Here is a 23,624-nt window from a genome sequence, read left to right on the forward strand (position 1 = left end):
ACTGAAAAAAATGTGCTTTTGGCACAAAGAACTTAAGGTCCTCACCACGACCAGAAATGAATACACAATAATAATCATTGATGGTAAAATAATATGCCCAGATCATTTGATCACACTTTGAAAACTATTTAAATTTACGAAACGTGTTAACCTACAAACACGTTTAATCTACTAAGTGGCTAGTGAAGAAGGCTTTTTTGTAGGCACTTGGCTCTTACACCTAGCCCATCGTACTCTATCCAGGAAATTAGTCCCCTTCAGCCAGTCATGTTTTTGGCAACAGTTCGCTAAAAAGAATTGGAGGCGCCCGAATCTTCTGCAAGTGGCTAGAAAGGGAAGTCTGCCCGAATATGTGCCTAAGAAGGGAGAGAGGAGAGAGACCCATGCAAGCTCTGTATCGACTCTGGGTCTCTGCTTATTTGGGCACTCTAGGAGTCACTTGTATCTTTAGGGGTGCATGTGAAGAATACATGGTTCATACGTTTTTTAAAGCAAATTCTGTAATTCATTTAAGGTAACTGCCTGCTTTTAGTTGTGCATAGGAATTTGCGCGCTATTAAGAAAGGGAAAGAATAGCACAATCTGCTCATTCCACAAATTTTATCCGTTCTCATCAAATGCTTTCAACGTGAAGTGTCAGCTGAAATAAAAAAAAGAGCTGTTCTGTGGGGAGAAGTTTCCAGCCAGGTTCTCAGTGTGCCAAGTGCGCCTCTTGTGGTCTAGTATTTGTTGTTTGTAGATACAGCTGTGCCTGGGCATATTCTTGGAAGGGTAGCAGCTGCAGGAGATGATCTCCTGAGCATTTCTTCCTCTGAAGCATGTTTAACCTTTCCTTGTGATCCGTGTTTGTGAGACCTTTACAAGAGCTTCTTGGTCTTTTTCCCTGCAGAGAGAGAGTCTTTCCTCAACACGGCTGGGCACTCTATCTCCAACCTTCAGCACGCGGGCCCTACCGGCACAGGCCATTGAGTATTCGTTCGCTTTCATCCAGATCCCACAAGATGTAAGTATACCAGTGCTGGTGGTATGAGCAATGAACTGTTTCTTGCGTGAACCACTCGTTCATGGTGACCAAGGTCGTCTCTTTGAAGCCTGTGCAATATCATTCTCACCCAAGCATGTTAAGCAAAATTGTGTGAATTCAGATTCTCCATTCCAGAGTATGAGATGTTCCACAAAGGTGTATATTTAGCCTGCAAGAGGCCTTCATTGACCATGAATCCATAGTTTAATAATTTGTTCACATTTGTTTCTGAGTTTTGATGAGTTCAGTCAAGTCTGCCAAAGTTGCATCTTGACCCAGGATGGAAATTAAACTGGAGCATGGTTGCATGCACGTGTGGTTAATGGGATTGGGGGAATTTTGAGGGAAGAATAGTTGTCGAAGAATGGATGATGCTGGTGGTGCAGTGGATATGGATAGTGCTGGAGTTCGAATGAGTAAATAGATTTTCAGAAGTGGGACAAAGATAGCTATTGCCCGGGTGGTAGAAGCTCGCAATGGGTGCCACCTGCTAGCTTTGGTTGGAGGTTGGGGCTAGAAACATGCAGGTAGGGCTGGGGTTGGGTGAGCATGAACTTCCCACAGGGGTGCTTTCATATAAAGAGAGGGGAGGAGTGGGCTGGTCTGGTCTGGTCTGTGTCAAACTTGCATGTGGATACCAGAGGTGAACGTACATGGTGGGGCTAGACCGTTCGAAGATGATGAATTATCTTTGAATGTATACACTAATGCTGTGAGCAGTCACTAACTAAGCTGTCTCTGTCCATTTTTTCAAAAGATATATAGCTTCAAACATTTTACCTTTGGGCACCTCAAAGTTCTTTGTTACACTTGCAATAACTGTACAGTGGTTTAGTGATGGTGAATACTCGAGTGAGATGGAAACAAGAAGGCTAGAATTTGCTGATTGCGCGAGACTGAATCCTCTGGGAAGGGAATGCCCATGAATGTCTGTGATTTTAAGTAGCAGTGTTAAAATCATGGGGGGGGGGGGTGGGGGGGGGTGTGGCACGGCTGGAAAGGGAGGAGCAGAACAGTGAAGCTGGAACAGTTTCCAGAGTGGGGGTGCTGCCATCAATGTCACATCACTGAAATTATAGGAATTATGAAAAATCCAAGAGACCCTAAGAAAAAGTGTAGCAAATGTGTCACACCCAGTCAGCAGGTTAGTGGCAAGTGTGTGGTAGTTAGCCAGTGGTATATTTTTGCGCACATATATTACTAAAGCATGGTGTGGTTGGGCACAGTCGTTTACAGACTGCACATTTTCCATTAAATGGTCACTACATTTGCAGTTTTACTGATTTATCTATATAGCACACAAACAATGGTTAATTGTTTTTCATGAATATTAATTATTTGCGCATCACCAATTCACTTGCCTTGGTTTTGATCATAATAAAATCTTTGTTTCAATCATACTTCAGAATTACAAAAAAAAGTCCTTTATTTGTTCTTTCACAGCTGCTGACATATTTTGAATAATTTGTACATTTTAATTACAGGCATTTCGATTCTGTGTTAAAAGAAATTGACTTCCTACAGCCTTTCCTTCCACACTCTTGATACCCAGGCGAGATTGTCACATAGCTTACTTTACAAAATCTTCTCACTTTGCAGTCAAAGAAAATTAAACACCAGTCCCCACATCAAAACAATAAGCAGCAATTTACAGACGGCATAGCCTGACATTTGACCTCGGTCTTGAACCCCCACTGCATGTGACAAGAAAAAAACAACGTTTAAAAGCATTTTTATTGACACCTTCTGAACTTGTGCATTGTTATTTTGTGGGATCTGCAGCACCCCCTCCCTGAACCTCTACCTCCAGCGCCTATTGAGCAGAGACCATATGCTGTGAATTGAGGGGATGTGTTGTCCAGTCTAGAGATGGGGTGTGTTGCTCCATCTAGTGTCGCTGGCTTTCTGCAGATGGGCAGCTGCTGATTCCTCGCGGCAGGTTGTTTCCAGACTTTGAGAGGGAGAGGCTTTGCTGGGTTGTCAAGGATGGATGCCATTCTTTCCAGCCATTTCGAACCTGCAGCGGGGCTCTCCTGGTAACCTGATCTCTTCAGCTTCTTGCTGCTTATGATGTGAGTGTTTCAGATTATAAAGGTAGATTTGGGGGCTCTTTGTCTTGTTACACCACAGTCTGCCCTTCATCTTGTTGTACTTTATCAATGTTTAGTGTAGGTGGGGTGGGCATACAGTTTATGATGATAATCCCTTAGCATTAGCAGGGTAATGGAGTTTGGACAGCGAAAACAATGTTTAAGAATTAAATTGAAGGAGAGAGCAGGTCCTCCCGTGGGCTCGTTTGAGAATTGCTCAAAGCAGGTCCAGAAATATTTAGGAGTGTGGACTTGACTGCCCGTTTCTCCCTCTGCCCCGCTCCAGGTGCCAGGCTAAGGGTGCTGCTTGTTGTGATCCAGTTGTTATTTTCAGAGTTTGTTGGTGGTGGTCACTTGAATAGGACACAGTGAGTTTTCATTAAAACGAGATGAGCATCTCGAAGCTATGCTTTCACCCGCGTGCCATAAACGTAGCGAACTTCATTTGTAATTTTTAGAACACGGTTCTGTTTTAGTAAGGCCTAAGGCTAATGGCAGGTATATTTTCTAGTTCCTGCATTTGGTGTTTTCTTTGTGCATGTTCGCTGCTCTCGTCCTCCACCCTGGAAGCGGTGATGTCATAAGCATTAACCCAGTGATCATTGGCAGTGGTGTGGTGACGCACTACTGCTTTAGTGAGCCATTTTTACCTTGCATATAACTTGCGGTTAGATGAAGAAGTTTTATAAATCCTGTGTTAGACTACGACATTGACTCGGGCTATCTTTGCATTTTATGCTACGCCTTGCTAATGTTTTGGTTGAATTCGTAGAACTTAAAATGTAGATGAAATTACTTACGAATAATTAAAGATTGTATTTAAAAGCCTGGTTGCACCCTATACAGTTGGTGCCTTTGTGAAATTGTTAGACAATAATATTGGATTGTCTGTCTTTATATTTCATACTTTTCTGTTTATCTGCGTGACTAATCGCCTTGAATCAATATTTCTATGAACTTAGCAGTAGGTTGTATTTTCTTCATCTCTACTATAACCAGTTTCCTAGCAACACGTTTTATCAGCAAGTACTTGGATAGCACGTGTGATTACAGCTTAGATTTCTGTATTGTTCTCTGGCTTGCGGCCCCCATCCTTCTTTGGTATTGGAGGAGTACTGTGTTTAAAGAGCTTCCAGAATTTCACTCTAGTACTTTTCGACTGACTGCTTTGCAGCGAAAACTTTAGTCTTGAACGAGATATGGTACTGTCTCCGAGCCACGTGGCAGAGGCTAAATTTCCCCCCTTTGATGTGTAGCATCCAATGGCGCCTCCATGATGTGCTGTTTTGAAGAAGAGGGAACAAGGTCCGGAGGCTTGAAACCGCATCACTGTTGCCTGGCCACTTCCCGCAAAAGAGTGCTTCAATTGCCGTTCATCTTGACATCAGTTACCAAGAAACATGAGGACTTGCTGCCCTTGATGCACCCCGCAACTCCCTGCCCATCATCTGGCCCGATACATGTGTACAAAGAATGTTACAAAAAGGCTGTTGGTTAATGTGGTGGCTGTACAAATTTGCATAAGGACCAATGTCTCCTATTAATATTTTTGATTGGGACGGACTGTTTCGGGCAAGATGCCCTCCTCCCACTGGCCAAGAAGTGCCAGTGACCAAGCCTGCCTTGAGCACCCTGTAATTGGTTGCATACCGAATCCTATTCCAGCAGTGAGCTCCTTGGGAACCACAAGGGAGGCAACAGTGAGAGAAGAGGGCCGTTTATGTCGGAGTAACACTAGAGTATTTTCAGCCTCTACATTGTTAGCGAGGTGGAAAAGATATCGGGCAGTGAGAGATAAAAGGTGCTCTGTCACTGCACATGTGAGAGAAGACCTGGAAAATGGGGAGGATAAAAGCAAAGGCTTGGGCTGTGCCTGTCCTCTTTGTAAAGAAAGCTTCCACTTCGGTCGTCTGTGCTGTATGTGATCTGCTTGCACTGCTTCTGCCTAGGCTGGGTTAAAGGGACACTCGATCTCCTGATGTACTTGCCCTGGCTGTACTAGCAAAGCTGCACACTCATACAAGGTAGCTCAGAGTGCTGCTGCCAGTTAGTCTGATAGAAAACAGAAAGGTTGTATTGTAGGTAGTCTTATTGCACCTGCTTATTGAGAGAGGAAATCTTGCATTGATGCTGTTGACTAACCTGCGTTTTGCGCGAACGTTTGCGTGTGTGCAAGTCTACAGTGGTGCTGCCCATGCTAGACTCTCCTATGTTAGAGGAACACATGCACTGCTGTTCTCTTACTACATCTCTTTGTGCTTATTAACAAAACTTGAGAAAAGCTTTTTCTCTACACAAACCGCCAAATGGTTCGCTGGCTTGTCAGAGCTTATTTCTACAGCCAATAAATGTTTGGTGTGCAAACAGGGCGAATGTACATTTCAGTTTGTTTTCTTACTTCTGGAGTTTTTTCAATCTTTGCTCAGTCTGTTCAGCTGTTATTTTTTTCTTATTTTTCCTTTTATCTTTGGAGTCCTAACCTCCTCGCATCTATGAAATGTTTGTCAGTACCTCCAGGTCTCTTCCCCGGCTAACTTTCTCGGGTCATCGCTTGTTGTCCACCATGTCTACCTATAGTGGGAGCTCTGAACACTGTTGGTTGCTGCAAGTACCCTGCCAGCTCTTGAAGTCATGGTGTGATATGTGCTGTTTTGTAGATTATCTGTTGAGCCTTCAGCATTTTTCTGGTTCTTACATTTGTTGCAGCGTGAAGCAGTGTTACAATTCAGTTGTAAGATTACTCTCCTTACCCTTCTGATCGTACTGGGCCCTTTGCGATTAGGAAATGATCCTCTGATTAATCTTCCTCCGCCGATAGAAGGGGTGGAAATTAGGGTGATCAAACTCCATGTTGGATGTGCAATGAGGACCGTTAATTGACAGCCAACTTATAGGTTTGAAATCCGATGTAGATGGACCCCTCTCAAGACCATGCCGTAAAAGTGAAGAATAGCTACTGAAGACCCACCCTCCTAAAGAACTTAATTCGAGTGAGAATTATGCAAACCAAGAGTTCAGCGATTGCAAACCAAAAGAAGTAAAACCTGATGTTCTGACAGGGCTCACTGATATGCTCTACCACGCATTTAAACACTAATCGCAATCAAAATGGAAAAATAAACAGGACTCCATAATCGACTCAGACAAATTTAGATTGATTTGGTTATTGTATTAGGAAATTAAAAGCCATCAGAATGAGGAGTTTCTTAAGGAATTCAGTCAAGAAAATTGGAGCTTGCATTAAAGCGCCAAGTATTTTGGCAGATCTTTAGAGGATGGTTATTAAATTCAGAGTACAAAGTCCCACTGCCCTTTTGCAGAAGGATGCTTTGAATTTGTAACCGCTCAGGCCCTACTAAGCAACGTTCAGATTTAAAGTCCATTCAGGGCGAGTTTATTAACTAAAAGTTTAAATTAAAATAGGATTTTGAAAATAGAAATGGTTCAGCAAATGTCTCAATCCATCAGCTACCAATGGTAGCATCTGCAACAGTCCAAAAGAAAAGATCGATCAGCATAGCATCCAGATCCCAAGTAGGCAAAATCTGAATGGCGGACGTTGAGAAGCAAAAATCAATGGTGTTGCCTATTTGGGGTTTCTTCTTTTATAAGTGCTTTAGCAAAGTCCAGTGGAGTAACATCACACCACCATCAAATGTCCCAGTTCACATTAAGTCACCTAATATGATTTGAAACATCAAACTGGTTTCCTATGCTAGTCATGAGAAATGAAAGTTTGTGAGTCTTCACAGGCCTAACATTGATATAAAAGAAATACAAAATCAGATAGAGACATCTAGCCGCATATTCCCTACTTTAGACTCTTCCCCCATGCACCAGACTGGATTCGGAAACTTTTTTCCCTGACAATGTCTGCACCACGGCAGAGGGTGCTGAGCGACTCTGCAGCGACGTTGTCTCTAGATGTGACGTCAGCGGAGTCCATATAGCGGAGTATCCATTAGTAGATTCAACATGGCGCCAGTGCACAGCCCTCCAGGGTTCACACCTTTGGCGTTGGTGCCTCTTCAGCCTGCGACGTCAGTGGCGCCGCTCATTGCGGACCCCATTGCCATTTCCGACATAGAGGCCGCGGTGGCGCCAGTCGGGGTCTAGTGCGACACCGCTCATTGTAGATTCTCTACTGGGGTTCGGCAGGCGGAGAGGAGGATGTAGGGTAAACTCTCTTGCCCCACCACCCTTGGAAGAAAACTGGCTGACTGATCTTTTGGGGGGGTTGCTAGCGGCCTGCAGTCGTCCGCAGCCTCAGACTTGCTCTCTTCTCCGGGCATTGCAATGGAGGATAGTTTCTCTTTGTTAGAGGTTCTGAGAAGAGCAGCTGCGATTTTGCATTGCCAATCCCCTTCTGATCAACTAACTATGGATCCCCTGATGCAGGTTCTCCGTCAAGATGAGCCGGAAGTTATCCCTTTACTCCCCTACGAGTCCCTCTTCGACATACTGTTGGGGACTTAGGCACAACCTGTCATGGGTAGTGGGCCACAGGGAACGACCTGCCGCAGGAGATCCTCCCTGCCTCTTACGCCTTCCCACCACTGAACGATTGGTGATGCAAACTGCTACTGCGTCGGCAGACCCTTCTGTCCTTCCGATGGCTCCCCTGGCAAGGACTGCAGGTGGTTGGATAATTGTGGTCTGAGTCTCTTCTCTGCCAGTGCGGCCTTGCGATCTTTAAATACTGCCTGCGTTTTACGTCAAATGTCTCACATTCTAGGGGACTCTGTCACACAGCGCTTGCCCTCTGTGTCGGAGGAAGCTAGACAGGAACTCCGCCAAATAGTGCAGGATGGCCAGGAAGCTGCAAAATTGGATGTTAGGTGTGGTATGGACACTACAGATTCTGTCGGTAGAAGTATGGCTCAGACTGTGGTGCTACTCAGGCATGTGTGGCTGCGACAGTTGGGATTTTCGAAGCCTGTCAAAGACTCTCTTCAAATTATGCCATTTGATGGTATCTATCTCTTTGGAGAGCAGGCTAATTCAGCCCTGCATCGGTTCAAAGCTAACCGACCTGATAAATTGACCTAATAGGTTCATAATTTTGTTTTGAATTCAACCTCAGAGAGGTATTCTACAGATCTGACTTCCACTTGTTTTTGTTAGGTGCCACCAGCACTATTTACCCGGCACTCCTATAAAATAGTTCCTCTTTCTTCCACTTGAGGGTTTCAAGTGGTAGGGCACGATTAGTGCAGTTGTTTCCTTTCTCCCAAGTTGTCTGCAGCAGATACAGCTGCTTTCTTCAATAAGGTTTCCTTGCATCCTGTTGAGCCTTCATGGTGTATCCTAAACCCTAGTAGGGTATCTCTAGTACGCTTTCGTCCAGCGTTTGTTTATGTTCATATATATGTTGTATATGTCTATTCCCTACATAGGAAGACAGGTTATTCAACTTGCGTATGCTAGCTGTATATATGTATACTCTGCTTCTTCAGATGTATATGCTATGGATATTATTTGTAATTGTATCTTGTGGATATCTATCCTTCACTTGACATATTGTATATGTCTTCGTGTTTTAGCGCTGTGGGCTTTCCCGGTGTGATGTCTCTATGTTGTTTTCTCACACTCTTCCCATACGATTGTAGTCGTACCTGTGGTGGGTAGTGGCCTTTTTCTGCCCATATGGCCTGATGAGGTTCTCTACCCTAAATGTATATTTGACCATACCTTAATGTGTTACGTGCATAGCTATCGTCAGGCTGCTATTTATAGATATATATCCTAGTGTATGTATGTGTATAATGGCCCAACTCCTTAATGCGTTGGCTCACACACATTTTCTTCTGTGTTTTTCTTGCACAGTGACACTGCCCAGCCGTCACTCCTTCAGTGAGACTGCTGGTAGATTGCACGTTGCCTCCTTTGGGTGGCACGTATAACTGCCGTCTATCAGGGCCCTGGTGACCCTCCCTGCTTCTGGGGCTTCAAGTTATGCACAGGGAAACTCCTACTTTGTGTTCTGGGTTTCCTTTTCTATGGTTGCCACATGGCTGTGCTGTAACCTTACACTAGATTTTCATGCTCTTTTGGCATTTGGAGTGCTGTAACGCTCTGCATTACTCTTTTTGCCTTGTGTTATTTTCTCTATTGGGCGTTCTTTCTGGCTATGGTGGTCACTCATCCATTGCCCCATCAGGCGTTTGCATCTTTTGTCTTTCTCGCCTTTGGAGTAGTATAACGTTCCGCGTGGCTATTCTTGGTTCCTTTTTTTCGGGAGCGCTTGTTCATCTAGTAAGGGCTTTTTCTGGCTATGATGGTGTTCAGATCCAATGTCTGTCAGCCGTAGAATTGTTAGTCTTATGGTTCTTGCCACTTGTTGCTGCAGCTTCTTACTCTCCTTCAGGTCATTGTCCCTCTGGTGACTGTCACCTTTTTTTCCTTCTTGCATATACTGGCAGATAGTTGGGCTTGCTTTAATCGTTGGAGTCCTCATCTTGTCTGTGTGACATGTTTCTATTGCTGTATTGGCTGTCTTGTATATCACATGTCTGCCAGTTCTCTCCTAACGGATTTCTTGCTACGTAATCCGTCTTCTTTCCGACTGCGGTCTGGAGAATTTTTATGATGTCATCTATGGATGCTTCTATTTTCAGTAGTTGAGGTCAAGTACAGCTGCACTTGAGGTCCAGCACTATATTGTGCTATAAGGGTCCCCTTCGGTTGACCCTTTTTTCTTTATTTTGTTACCTTGTTTTATTGTGGTTCCATGAACCAACCTACTTCCGTGGCGGACATTGGGGTTGTTTTCTGTCTCTCTCTTGGGGTGGTGTAAGCACGCTCTTACGCTCTTCTTCCCAGAGGGATAGGAGTGTATGTCTAGATACCCTTATGCGTATCTTAATAAAATTCTACTCTATGACGATTTATATATATATATCCAACAACATGTCTCCGTCAAAAGCCAGTCCACTTCCAGGGCGGCCTCCGCACTTCGGGACGGAGTTCCTCATTCAAATCCAAACAACCTCTCTCCCTCGAACACTCCCCAGAAACAGAAGAGCGCCGCACACCGGATTCCTTGCAGTCACAAGCGCTTTATTTCCAGAACATCTTGGCAAACACAGGTTTGTAAAACAAAGTCCTTCCTTACGCGTTTCAACTAGCTTGTAGCCTTGATCACATATATATGTGTGTGTGTAAATCACAATGGCTTTTGCTAGAGCATTTCCGTTGTAAATAGCGGTTTCTTCTGTTTTTGGCTGCTTCGTGCAGATGGTTGTTGTGTTTTTTTAACTTCGCTAGCATGATTACTCTGCGATATTAGAAGGTTGCCCAGTGGCTTTTCAGAGGTTCTGTGATCCACATGGCCTATTTAGTGCTCTAGGTTTGCTCTACGATCACGGACTGTGTCGAGTCCATTACTGGCATTTTCCTCTTGCCATGGGTAATTTCTCTTCACACTGTGGGTGTTATCTTGTCTACCAGGAGGTTGTTTCAGTTGTCACATTATATACCTGGGTCAGATGCTGCGGGGTCGTAACATCTGGTTTCTCCGGTTGCATTTCTTTTGGCTTTTCTGTGGCAGGTTTACCAGTATTCTGCTCCGATGGTTTCCGGTGTATCATTTTTCGGCATCTGGTCCCAAATGCAGGACTTTTTGTCACTGATTAAGATATGCACTGGGCTTCTATGACGAAGTGTGACATTTCCTCAGTGCCCCGCTAGCCCTCCCCAACCCAGTCTCTTGTCTTCTGACTAACATGCTCCTTGTGCATTCTTTGTAGTCTCAGTTCGCAGACCCTCTTGCAATGATGGTATGGCTTGGGTATCTGATTCTAAAGTAAGGAATCTGCAGCTAGATGTCTAGTTACTTACCTTCGGTAATGATGTTTCTGTTAGAGACAGAATCTAGCCTCCTATTCCTTACACCCTTCCTAGCCTTCCCGCACTGCAAACTATTTTTCATTCCTCTTCTTTCATATGGAGCCTGTGTTTGGCATTTTCTCTTTGCTGACGTCCTTGTTACCTTGCAGGCTCATGGAATATCCTTCCTGGGGATATCCTTGCTGTGTGGCAGGTTCGTTCCTGCTTCATTTTGCATACTCCTTTCAGTACGGTGTCTATATCTGGGAGGTGTAGAAAAGCACCGGGTGAGTCTCACCCAGTGTCCCCTCGTTGCACTCTTTGGGGTTCAAGGCCCTCTAGTTTTAGATACAAAAAAGTGTATTTATCCAAATATTTTGTTGGTTTCTGTCTATTTATTGACTTTTTTTCAACTCACAAATGTTGTCCATCACATGTGAATTAGATGTCATCATTTAATGCAATTGTTTCTTTTTAACAATTAAACTTCGACATTACTGTATTCCCAATGCATTTCGGGAAAGGTCCCTTCATCAGGGAAATGGTCTGAAATAAATTATAATAAACCAAAATCAAGCGCTTATCAACTCCATGATGATTTGAAAGTATGCAGTTTCTAAGGGTACTACCATGTGAAGAGAGTGTGGCGAAAGACAAGGTGCACAAAGTTTAAAATTAGAAAATAGGGTGCACAAGAATTTTTAGGGTAAAACGTTGTGAAAATAATCCGAAAGATACGTACCGGTGTAAATAAGCGTCTCCAATGCAGTGATAAAGATTGTCCGACTCTAAATGAAAAGGTGAGTTGGTGGCAAAAACACTGAATCAGGTGCAATCCCGAGCACCTTTATCAATGTAAAAGCAAGCCGTCGTGCATGCAATAATCGCAAGTGGCCGATTTTAGGTAATATAACAACTACTTCATGAAGGTGTGAGGGTTGCCATCCCGCTGTGCCTCTCCAATGCTGCTGGGTATCTGAGCTTTGGTACTGCGTCGGAGTCTGTTACACCCGACCTCAACATCCATCCATGTTTTTTTTCTGTCCTTAATCTCTTAATGATATTTTCAGAGCAGCCTTACCGAAATGAAAAGTGTAATTTTGTTTTCCTTTATATGGTCGGAGGATACAAATATGTTTTCCTTCATCTTTATGGGTAATCTCCTACCTATTTTTGTAAGCTGTGTAACAGCAGACTATATAGGTTACTTGGAACGTTTCTTGTGTGTTTTTTTACTGTCACCTTGTGATAGTGTTTCTTTACTGTATGACATGCTCACTTACCTTTCAGTATGCATTGGCTGTCCTTTTCACTCCCTGTGATTTCACCTCCTGCAGGACGACGCACGGGCAGACGCGGTGGACAGCCTGGTACGAGACATCCAGAACACACAGTGCCTGCTGAACGTGGAATACTCTGGGGTGGGCTGTCCCCTCGTCACCCTCCAGTATATGGACTCCAAGGATGATGTGGGCCTGGGCCTGGTGAAGGAAGGCCTGGTGATGGTGGATGTGCGGAAAGAGAAGCAGTTTCAGAAAGTGGTATGTGGAACTCTTCTTGCATGTCACCTGCACAGAGGTGCATAGATAAAAAGTATGCTTCAGTGTACCAACTTTTCTACCCTATAGCTTCTGCGTGTACTTACTGGCGCTAGTTTATCCATGGTGTCTTACCAAGGCCTGAGCAATATGGTCTGGTACTGCCTAATACCCCCTACCCTTCCTAGAACAACAATCTTGGTGAAAAAGAGGGACCCTCCCCACTCCCCGGGAAGTTTCACCGGCCCCCACTTCACCCAAGGCACAACAATGCAAACACCACAAATGTTTGGATTAGGGGTCGTAGTAACCCCGGACGTATTTTATTACATAAAATCTTAAACATTTTATTTACATTATGTACATTACTCAGGAAGTCCAATACATTGATAGGTACATGGTGTCATTTGGCTAACCGTAACATGTTTCTAATACAGAGCCAATCCTATCATAATCTAGTGATGAAGATATTAACTTTCTGCGTATCCCTGTTAGAGCCTACGGCGAGGTCAATGACTGGCGTTCCCAGATCCTTATCCTGCTAGGTCCACACCTCCTTACCGGCTTGACCTTGTCCCTGGAGTTCCATGAGAGACCCTCTGTCTCCCCCTCGGGCGTCGCCATTTTACAATGGTGGTGCCTGCTGAGGACCGAAAACTATGCTCACCAATCATGACCTTACCGCCTGACCAAGGCAAAACACATACAAAATACGACTAAATTGGTACATTTAAAATTAGCTGTTCATTTGAAAAACGTAATTAATTTACTACAAGCATTAAGAAATTAACATCAAATCATCCTATCAATTTACATTACTCCTCCTGTAAATGGAAAAAACATACTTATTAAACCATAACATCTGCCTTAGGGGATGGTGGGCGGGTGAAACAAACTCGTTGGGGCCTCAGCCTGAGGCCTGATTCCTGCGCGACTGTTGGCAAAGCTGGGGAGCGGTGAACAGAGACTGTTCGTCTGGCTCCCCAGCCTTTTAAGGCTTCACGGCAGGCAAGCCAGTTCCGACCAGCTTGCCCGATATCGTATTGACGCGTGAATCGGAAGCACTTGAAGTGCTTCCGGTTCACGCTCAGCTGACCAATTGTGATGGCAGATGTTAAACCAGGGAAGACAGGGCACAACGTCACTGATGTGCGCGGCGCTCCTAGCCCTCCCCTGAGTGCGGGGCCCGGCGAGACCGCCATAATGGCGGCGTGCCCGATTGGACCCGCCTTCAAACTCGCTGCATGCTGGCGCAATCCCTTCCAGGGTGCCCCTGGAGTGCGATTTAACCACTCCCCCGCAGCCTTTGCGCACTGACATCAAATGTCTTAAAAAATAGTTTCAACAAGCACGTTTACATTCGTGGGAAGAGCTGCTTTGCAAATGTAAGCCCAAATGGACTATCTTTTTACTTAAAAGTTGTACAATTTAGTCATTTCTAAGCTCCTTACACTTTTGTATGTGTACAACTTACTTGTGATATACAAAACTTGAAAATGAAGACCTGGCTTACTTTTGCATTTCTGTCATTATTTATTTATTCCTTCTGATATGATGCTCATTCAGGCAGGGATCCACTAACGAGCACTGATAAAAACAAGCTGAACCCAAATCATGCATCGTGTTATAGCACAAATAATTGCCTTTCGTTACACGAAGCGTCGTGCCATCAAGGGCACGGCAAGGCACACTGTATACATTTTTTAGTGCGTGAAAGGGTGTACATATTGTTTTTTAATACCTGGCAATCGATAAATGTCTATCCATTATTCTCGATTTGTTTACTTAAGTGTTTCCGTAAAAATTCACTACATTATATTTGTGGTTGGAGAAGTGTATCTTATTTAGAAATAGCGTACTTAGTGTGCAGATGTTTACATTCAAATGTAATACAGCAAGTTGTGTATTAACACGTTGACTGCAAAATATGACTAATTGCCATTAAAGTGAGGGGCACAATATGGTGGTTATGTCCCTTCCTTTAATGTTACTTACTGTGATGCCCTGCCAACTGACCTCATTGAGCACTAACTTTGATAATTTGTCCCCGTCTCCTATATTTTCGCTCTTTTGCCTTGGGTTACAGCTGTTATTAAAATGATGCCACATTAGATTATTGGGAGTTTTTTTCTACTGGAGAATCGACCTGTTTCTGTGCTTGCCGAAATAGCACATGAGCGCTTATAGTCTCAATCTAACACAATGTCCTGATCTTTCTCACTCCAGCCTTATGACCAGCACACAATGATCTGTAATGCAAATATATAAATATAATGTAGTGTTGTGTATGTCAGCCATCACTGTTTCGTCCACCCTCACAACAGTGTCCATGCCTCGGACCTCAATTTTATGTCACTACCTACTGGTCTGTTGCTACAAACCCAAGAGACTTATGTCCTTTTGTGGCTTGATCATTCTCCTTCACAGCATTTTTACTCAATAAATAAATACAAATTTATTCGGTGTAATCCCATGATGAAGGGGACACTGAGGTGTGTAGACTATGGGGGGGGTGGGGTGATAAGCATCTTTTCTGCTGCATGTTTTTAGTTTTATCTTTACCCTATCTTGGAGTTTCTTTTTCTGTTTATCAGAAGTGTCGCAGGGTTGTGTTTTTTGAGAGATTGAAAGCATGTGCTTGTCTGTGCGTAGAAGTTGGCCTTGACGGAGGCCGATCACTCGCGGCTAGAGAGTGACTTTGCGGATCGGTAATTGTTCCCAGCTCCAAGGCGGGCTTCACATCATTCGTTCCTAATTCAACTGTGCTCTGTGTCGGCTTTGTAATCGAGGATTGATTCTCTGCCTCTCAGCACTGTAATCTCAGCTGCTCCCCTGCCTTACAGCGTTGCGAGATCTTATTATGCTGTGAAATATGGTGCATCTTGACTGCTCGCTCAGGTTCTTGCTGTAAAAGGCTGTCTGATGGGTCCCATTTGATGTGAGGGGAGAAGGCCACATGGTCCTCTACATTTCTGTGTTGGCGTAGAGAAGATGGACCCCGGATAGAGCACTGAAATGTCGTCCTATTCTGTTACCGAGTGTATCAAGAGAACATCTTGAATTGGGTCAGAGATAGTGCTGCAAAACTGCAACCAGTTGGGAACCACTAGTGTCCACGTGGCATTTTATGGGCTTCACGCAAGTTAACTGTTAGCCCTTTTGTTCAGTGTAAACGTTAGACCGCAAGGAAATCACTTTGAGTACATATTTTACATCATTAGTATGTGCAAGACAATATAACTTACCATTGTCATGTGCACTTCTTCCAGGCATACATGCAATTGAGAAAGGATGTTATTGTTGAGGTGCCTTTACCTTTGTGCAGGCTCCAAGGAATCCATGACTGTTAACTGATAGTATGTGGCCAGAAGTCTCCACCTAGATGAAGACTGCTTCTAAAGCTTGATCTCATACGATGGACCCGTCGGTGGATTCTGAATGTATCCTAAATTAGGACATTGGTGGTGTGAACTTCCCAGCATTAATGTCGGCCATGGATTACCTGTGACTTGGATGTGTCACCTTTGTCCTGCTTAACGTCATCTACACTTATCTGCCAAATAAGCCGCGTGATGGAAGTTTTATTCTTTTTTTTTTTTTTTTTAGTTAGAGGACATTTTGTGGCATTGGGAGGGATTGTGTGGCCTTGTTTTAGACACAATAGCCCCTTTTAGAGCTGAATGTTGCAGCTCAAATGTGTAGACCGGCCTCTTGCTTCAGAATATGTACCTCTCATCTTTCACACAATTTTGCTGACTGCTTTTGATGACCCAAGCCAAATAAAGGTTGCCATAATGACTTGTACAACTTTACAGGGTCTGCGTACACTGTTTGCAGCCTTCACGCGCACCGTATTGACCGCTTTGAATCCAGAGTGTACATTTCAGAGGTATACAAGCCAAGCAAGAATGTAACCTGGGTCGTGTCAAATGTCTGGCTCTGGATTGGCTTGCTAACCAAAGCGGAGCCAGCTTGACTAATGCAGTTTTATGTAAAAACTAGAGCCTCCATTATTTGCCCCCAAGTGCAGTCCGCTAATCTAATGTATACATTGAAGCATGCATGTTGAAGAAATGACTTCATTTTAAAGGGCCTTTGTCATACTCTTTTACGACGTGTGTTGCATGTTTTACACGTCAGATCTTGTGATGACTCGGCTCGTGCTTTAGTTATTATGACCAGGCGAGACCTCTGGCTTGCCTCGCGCTCTGCACATGCTGTCTTCTGCATCTCTAAACCATTCTGACTTACAGATCAGAATGAGAGCGACGAACAACCGCTCAAAAGAGGGTCTGCTGGCAAAATGAGGTTCTCAAAAGATATGGTTTTATCTGCTGAGCAATGAAATAGTTATTTCTACACAAATGGACGCAGGCCTGCCAACTTTCAGATGCATCTAAGTGTGTGAGAGGAGGTAGGGCCTAAGTGGGGGGGGGGGGGGCCGGACGGCCATTGCTTTTATGACGTATGAGGGAGCAGCATCATGGGGAGTAGCGGCCCCTCCCGTCAACCCCAGAACAAAAGCTTGGGCGGTAGCTGCCAATATCCTGAGGAGTTTACAAAAAAAAACCATGAACATCAGCAGTTCCCAGTCTCCAAACTTGAGCTGGGAACCCACACTGCTCTGGGGTTTCCAGCTCCTGTCATCTCCTTACCGGTAGACCGTGTGAACAGAGTCAAGATCATGTGATATATGGTGGGGCCTTATGTGTTGGCAGGTCTGCGGGCCGTCTTATTAGATGTGACCACATTTGTTTTAAAGCCACAAAAGAATCTACATTACATAGTCCTCATAACAACTTGAAATTATACAAAAGGAATAAAACGAAATATTAACAGGTTCGAAATATATTAACAGTAGTTCAAATTAGCAATTGCATTTTACATAAACATTTCAAATGGATACCCTCTGGAAATGTTTCATGTTGAACTTCGTATAAAATCATTCCGAGGCAGAGAGCCAGTACAAAAGTTCTTGAACCACTGTTACTACGAAATTAATTCAAATCATCTCAGAGTGCAAGTGCTGATCAGATAAAGTGCACATACAAAAGCATTATTTCTGAACAAGGTGCTAGTGGCGGTGGCGTATCCACGACTAGTGACATTGGAATCCTAGAACAAGGCTTGAAGCCCTTTTCCACAGTTAATGTTGTGGGCACATATATTTTTTTTGAAGTGCAGTACATTTTGTTTAGTAAAGCGATCACTCGAACAAACTGCTTCTGTTTTCAAACCCTAACAGATATTAGCTACAGTCCTCCGTTCAGGCGAATGGGCCTTTTTCGGGTCACTTCAAATTCTTCTTGGGATTTAATGTCAAGTGCCTCCCCAGTCTTGAACAACCTGAACGGATTAGCTACTTTTTTGTTGCAACTTTGTGTGGATTTTAACTTGGGAAACTTTAGGCGTCACCTCTTAATTGTGCTCCGTTTTTCTCCTCTTGGTCCCACTTATGCGACCTGTCTCCCTACCTGATCCTCCCCTCCACACCCCCTTCTGCCTTCTCTAGCTCCAACATCTGGTACCTGGTGTCCCGCATTCTTTCAACTTTCGCCCCACCACTAGTTTCCCCCTGATAGGGTGGCTGCTGATGTGTGAGCTGCTTGTTCCATCTCCAGCACTGGGTGTTTTTGGGCAGTTGCCTTGGTGGTCATTAATGTAGGGGTTACTCGGACTACCGCGTATAGTTCATCCCAAAGAATGTGTTCTTTAACCGAACTTTCCAAAGAAGGTGCACAAGACTGCACAGGAATGGATGCTCCTATGTATAGGATACAAGCAAATGTGATTAGCTCTTAGTTCTGAGGTGTGTGGTGTCCGTGGGGCGCCATAGCTGAATTTCAAATTTTGAGATGCTGTTCCTGATCTTCGCAGAGTTCTCATCCAATCCCCGTCCTTCCTTTCACTTAATATTGGGTGACTTGTTTCCCTTTTCATCAGGGTCGGATTGGGTTGAAAATAGGCCTGGACACCCAAAATAAGTGTGCCACTTTCGCAGTTTGCGGTCTTTCACAGGCCTTCAACTGATTAGTACTGGTGGTTTATTTGTGGCAAACTCTATGACTAAAGATGGGTTATTTTGCCAGCCTCCCTTCCACCCTTTACTCAAATCCCTTTTCATTTCTTCATATCCCCACTTACCTTCACCACCCTTCTTTTCTTCCTTTTTTCCATCTCCACCCCTCCTCTCTTCATACCTTTTTCATCTTTTTACGTTTTTTCTCCTCACACCTGTTCTTTCTCCCTTTCCTGCTAACCACCTATGTTCTTATTCCCCTTCTCCCTCCCCCCTAATATCTCTTTTCGGTTGTTATACTTTTTCCATTAATCTTCTTTTCCTCTCCAGTCGTTCACCTTTCCTCCTCAGTCATCATAGCCTGTTTTCCTCTGCTCAAGTATTTAGTAATCATTTTTTCCACTAAGCCGTTCTCTTACTGCTTCATTTCCTCATGGCCAGCTTCATTTTGACTTTTTTACTCCCCTCTGCTCCCTACTTTTTCCCATTGTGCCTTGCCGTCATTTTTTCTTTCTTTCTTCTTCCATTATCCCCTCCCTTAATTTCCTCCTCCTTCTTAGCCTTAGTGACTGAGCAATTTTTTTTAAATTCTTGCTTACGTGACCTCCTCCAAATCAGTCCCTAGTCTCTTGAAAACATAAGCTACGATTGGACATTTAGTCCACCGAGTATGATTACTTGTGTTGCTCCATGTGTGAGCTCAAATCCCTCTTATCTCCTGGAGTAAGTGTTCACTGCTTCCTATCACTTACTTTTGCAAGACAAGTGTGGAAATGGAATAACTTGGTTATCCCATTAGACTAAAATAGTATTTGTCGTCCTGAACATGAATGGTATGCAGGATCCACCATAGATGGTGCTCAGTAACCACCAGCTACCCGAGGGGCCAGAGAAAAGTCCTCATTGTCTACTTCTACCTTCATACAAGTATCTGGGGAGCTTTGAAACTGGTTTGTTTTAGTTCACTTCCAGTTCTGAGGTAGAAGATGGGCAATTCACTGGGGGTTTGCAGAGACCACAAGGTGTGAGCTGCTCCACGCCCACCCCCAGATGCAGCCCAATGCCTACGTTTTAGCCATGGAACCAAGGCTTTTTTTACATTTAGATCGGGCTCCATTGCTTCACCAAAAGGTGCTGGTAGCAAGCGCTTAACATTTTCAGCAGTGCCCCAACACAACAGCAGTTCCCTTGTGACAGAAGTTAATAAGCATTTTTATCAGAACCACCCCAGATATGATCTGATGGGCAAATTGGAAACTGTGGAGCTAGAAGAGTTTCCTCCCATGACACTAAATTGTGCACTCTTGAGCAATCTTTTTAATTCCTCTGCTTTTGTTTGATTGCCACAAAGGGCAGTATTTAGTAGCAACCTTAATACTGGGATTAACTGTGTGATCATTAATCTGAACTAGAATTTAAACCCCAATGTATATCACCTCAGATGTGTGGATGAGGGGGGAGACAACACCCCGGCTCTCAGCCTATTAACTGATATTTGGTACAGTGAGAACAAATCATGTAGTGTTTATGCCCTTCTCTCTTCCTTTATGTGATAACTTTCTAACTGGCTCAATAAAGGGAATGAGCGCCATGAGCACATACCCAGGGCAGGACTTCTGCAAAACTGATTGAATTGTATTTTCATTTCTAAATCGGTATAATTAGCTGGCCTAACAAAAAGAAAATTAAAGGGAGGGTCCTAGGGAAAGATATTTAGAGACCAGCAAAGGATTATGTCCCCAATACTACAATATAATACAGCAAAAATCCTTGGGTCTAAGTTGTCTGTACACAGACAGACAAATATACAAACAAAAAGGTCCTAACAAACCAACAACAGAACTAGCTAAGTGAAGAATCCCTTCCGGGCGAAATCCCTCACCCACCTAAGGTGGCACGCATACACATACTGTTCTATTTACATTTTGTGGCATAGGCGTACCCGCCGTCGCCACTACATTTCCCACAGTCCTTTGGGGCAACTTGCTGGTGTGACGAGCGGTGTGCGACCTACTTTTCCTCAATTTAAACGGCTTCCTTAAGCTAACGGGCTAACGAGCCTTGAGTCTGCACCTGCGCGCCAGGAGAGGTACTTGACCTGCTTTTAATTACATTTGGCAGTCCACGCGGCACCCCTTTACACCGACCTGCTCCCTGCTGACGAGAGGCAACTACCTCGAAACACGTGTCCAGGGATGGCTAACGCATACACATACTGTTCTATTTACATTTTGTGGCATAGGCGTACCCGCCGTCGCCACTACATTTCCCACAGTCCTTTGGGGCAACTTGCTGGTGTGACGAGCGGTGTGCGACCTACTTTTCCATCATTTGGGAGTCTCCTCCCAGAAGAAAACCTAGTTCCTCTGGGGGCTACAACCCCCTCTCTGAGAGGGAGGAGCACAGGGATGTTTTAATTCCTACTCTAGCCGGATTTGAAAGCTCTCACTACTAGGATTAACAGTGCACCTGCGGTATGGATTTAAACCGCATGTGTGAGGTTTAAATCCATGCAATGCATTCATCCGGGCTGCCGGGGAATAATTCTATCTCCTGGCATCTGTTTAGATGAGGCATAAGATCGGTCCTCGCAGAGTATGCGTCCGCTATACTAAATGCCCTGTTGATGCGTGAAGTGGCAAAATTACACGGGAATCCAGGCTTAAATCAATGTATTATTATTTATTTATAAAGACTGAAGGACTTGCATTGATTCCGTAGTGTGCCATTTATTGATAAGTTTCTTATCGAACTATAAATCTCTTAGTTGATTTCGAGCAGTAAATCGCCTCCTAAGTTACTCTGCTCCAATAAGACAGACCCCCATCAACCTCTGAAAATGTTTCACATGCAAAAATGCACATCGCACACAATGCAATCCCAGCCTTGGTGTTGTATCTGCCAAAACATTTGGGAGCCGCCACTATCAGGCAGTGCCTGCGTGATAGAACTTGAGAGGTGGAAAGTAAAAGCAAAAAGTGTTCGAGTTTGGAAGCATTGTTATGTCTGTGGGAATGAAAGTGGTACTTGGATGTTTGTGTGGAACTGAGAGGTGAGGGTGCGTCTAAGGGGGCAAATATATTTAGACTTCTTTGAGTGTGTAGAGAATGTGTGTTAACAGCCTGTCTCCGTCTTTTCCAGAGTAGCCAATTTACAGTCTTTATGTATTCAGCTGAAGTAATTACACCTGTTGTCTTGGCAGCGAAGGCTAGAAAAGAGATGTTGTAGCAGCACTTCAGACTCCAGGAACGTCTGATTTTCTTTTCTGGACCGAGGACCCTAAATTGACTGAGGAGTAGTTGAAATGTTGTGATGTCAGTGTTTTTTAAACAAAATCCCAGCTTAGAGAGCAAATGATGCAGCAGGTTTGCATTTGTGGAGACAAATGTATTAAAAATGGTTACTCACGAGGCCAACTCTAGCTTTATTAATGGGGCCCTGGCTAAGGGTTGGCAGCAAACAGTGGGCGGAGTCACAAAGAGCAAAGTCTGAACTTGTGTTTTTAAAACTCTGCTTCAAAGAATTTGAGGAGACAAATGTGATGTTGGCTCTATTCTATTCTGAGTTGCTTAACCGATTGCAACAGGCTGCAATTCAAAATACCACCTACTACATCTTTGTGTATTCAGCAAGTTCCAGGGTACAGTGGCCCTTACATAACTGGTGGTTAATGCACTTGGTGGGAAAATCTGTGTGCATTCTAATCAACGGTTCAACTCAACATAAAATTGCATATATGGTCACTGTCTGCTGTAAAGCACAGCATGAAACATATTGATCACAGATTTGTTTTTTATTTAGGTAGCTTAGTTGATTACTGTTTTTGTTGCAGAGATCCTTGTGTTACATGCAGGTCACGCGTTGAATTATGTGTCATATAGCTTTGTGGCATATGATCCTGCATCAAGGAGATGTGTGAATCCTGCATTGCATGTGTTTTGAACCTTGCTTTGTTTTCATCAATGTTTTGTTATTCTGAGGTTGCTAAAAAGGGGTATGTTAGTTAATATATCCGTATTAGTAAGTGCTATATTAATGGTTAATGTTGTACTTACTTATGGGCAGATACATCATACATTCTTAGAATGCATGCAGATTTCTTGCATACAAAGCTTAGAAAGGTCAAAAATGTAGCTCTGCGTCCACCCTTATCACCACCGTTATGCCCACCCCTCTTTCTGGCGAGTACACTTTTTTCCATTTAATGACCTGACTTCAGGTAATATTGAATTCTGACTTCTGTTTGGGTCTAAAACAAAAATGCGCAAAGATAGGACATGGCATGTTTGTGGAGCTGTAGGCTCTCACAGGACAATTTGCGATGAATTACGCCTGTTTTGGGGAAGGAATATTTTTGCTTTATGCTTCTTCAAAGGACCTACTTGGTTATCGATCTGCGCTCTGCAATAACCGAAGGGTGGGGCGCTGCTCATCATAATACTCCCAGCCAAGTGAACATATTGAATGGAGCGAATGATAGTGAATGACTCCAGGGCTGCTCTCCCCAGCAGTCTGTCACCGTGTGTTCTCGGTTGTAATCCTCCCCGCCCTTCCCCATTCATAATGCTCAACGCGCTCGCTTCAGACTCTGACTGGTGGAGCAGACCCCCCCTCCCCCCCCCCCCCCCCCCCTTCCCCTGTGTCACACGGAAGCTCGTTAGAGGACTGTCCCTCCGCCCCGAGGAGTGCGTGCGCTTCTGTCCCCAGCTGTTTTATTGTTTGCTGACAATATGTTTTTGTGCTTGTTTTCTTGGGGGTGATGAGCGGTTTTCTGGCGAGCAGCTGGATAGCGCTTGGTATATTGAATCCAGGAGCCTGCCTCTTGCTCCCGCGTCTGCACTGACTGCCAGTGCTGAACTGACTCGAGCTCGTCTCCTCAGGGAGGCATGGGGCAACCATGGTCCGTCGGCAGCAGGGGCTTCTGTAATTGGGATCTGACCTGATGGCCATGTGGCCAGGTGGGGGACAGTAGAGGGGACTGCAGCGTAGTGTTGTTCCCCTGCAAAAAGAATAGTCTCCTTCTGGGAGCGCTGTAGGGGCAGCAGGTGTTGCTTCCCCAGGAAGAGCATCCCGAGGGAGGTGGGCTGAGGACAGCGAGAGTTTAAAAGGGGTCAACTCCGCGGCCT

At 44.3% G+C, this 23,624-nt stretch overlaps 1 protein-coding gene across 2 annotated transcripts in view; it reads left to right on the plus strand.

The window, feature by feature from the left end:
• Positions 1 to 23,624, plus strand: part of SND1 (staphylococcal nuclease and tudor domain containing 1) — a 2,043,911-nt gene that overhangs the window by 1,932,416 nt on the left and 87,871 nt on the right. For both annotated transcript variants that reach the window (XM_085653683.1, XM_085653684.1), the window contains exons 21-22: positions 890 to 1,003; positions 12,279 to 12,482. In XM_085653683.1, coding sequence (XP_085509809.1) covers positions 890 to 1,003; positions 12,279 to 12,482 — 318 coding nt within the window. The remainder of the gene's footprint in view (positions 1 to 889; positions 1,004 to 12,278; positions 12,483 to 23,624) is intronic.

Source organism: Triturus cristatus, chromosome 4_1 (genome assembly GCF_964204655.1).
Source record: "Triturus cristatus chromosome 4_1, aTriCri1.1, whole genome shotgun sequence".
Lineage (NCBI taxonomy): Eukaryota > Metazoa > Chordata > Amphibia > Caudata > Salamandridae > Triturus > Triturus cristatus.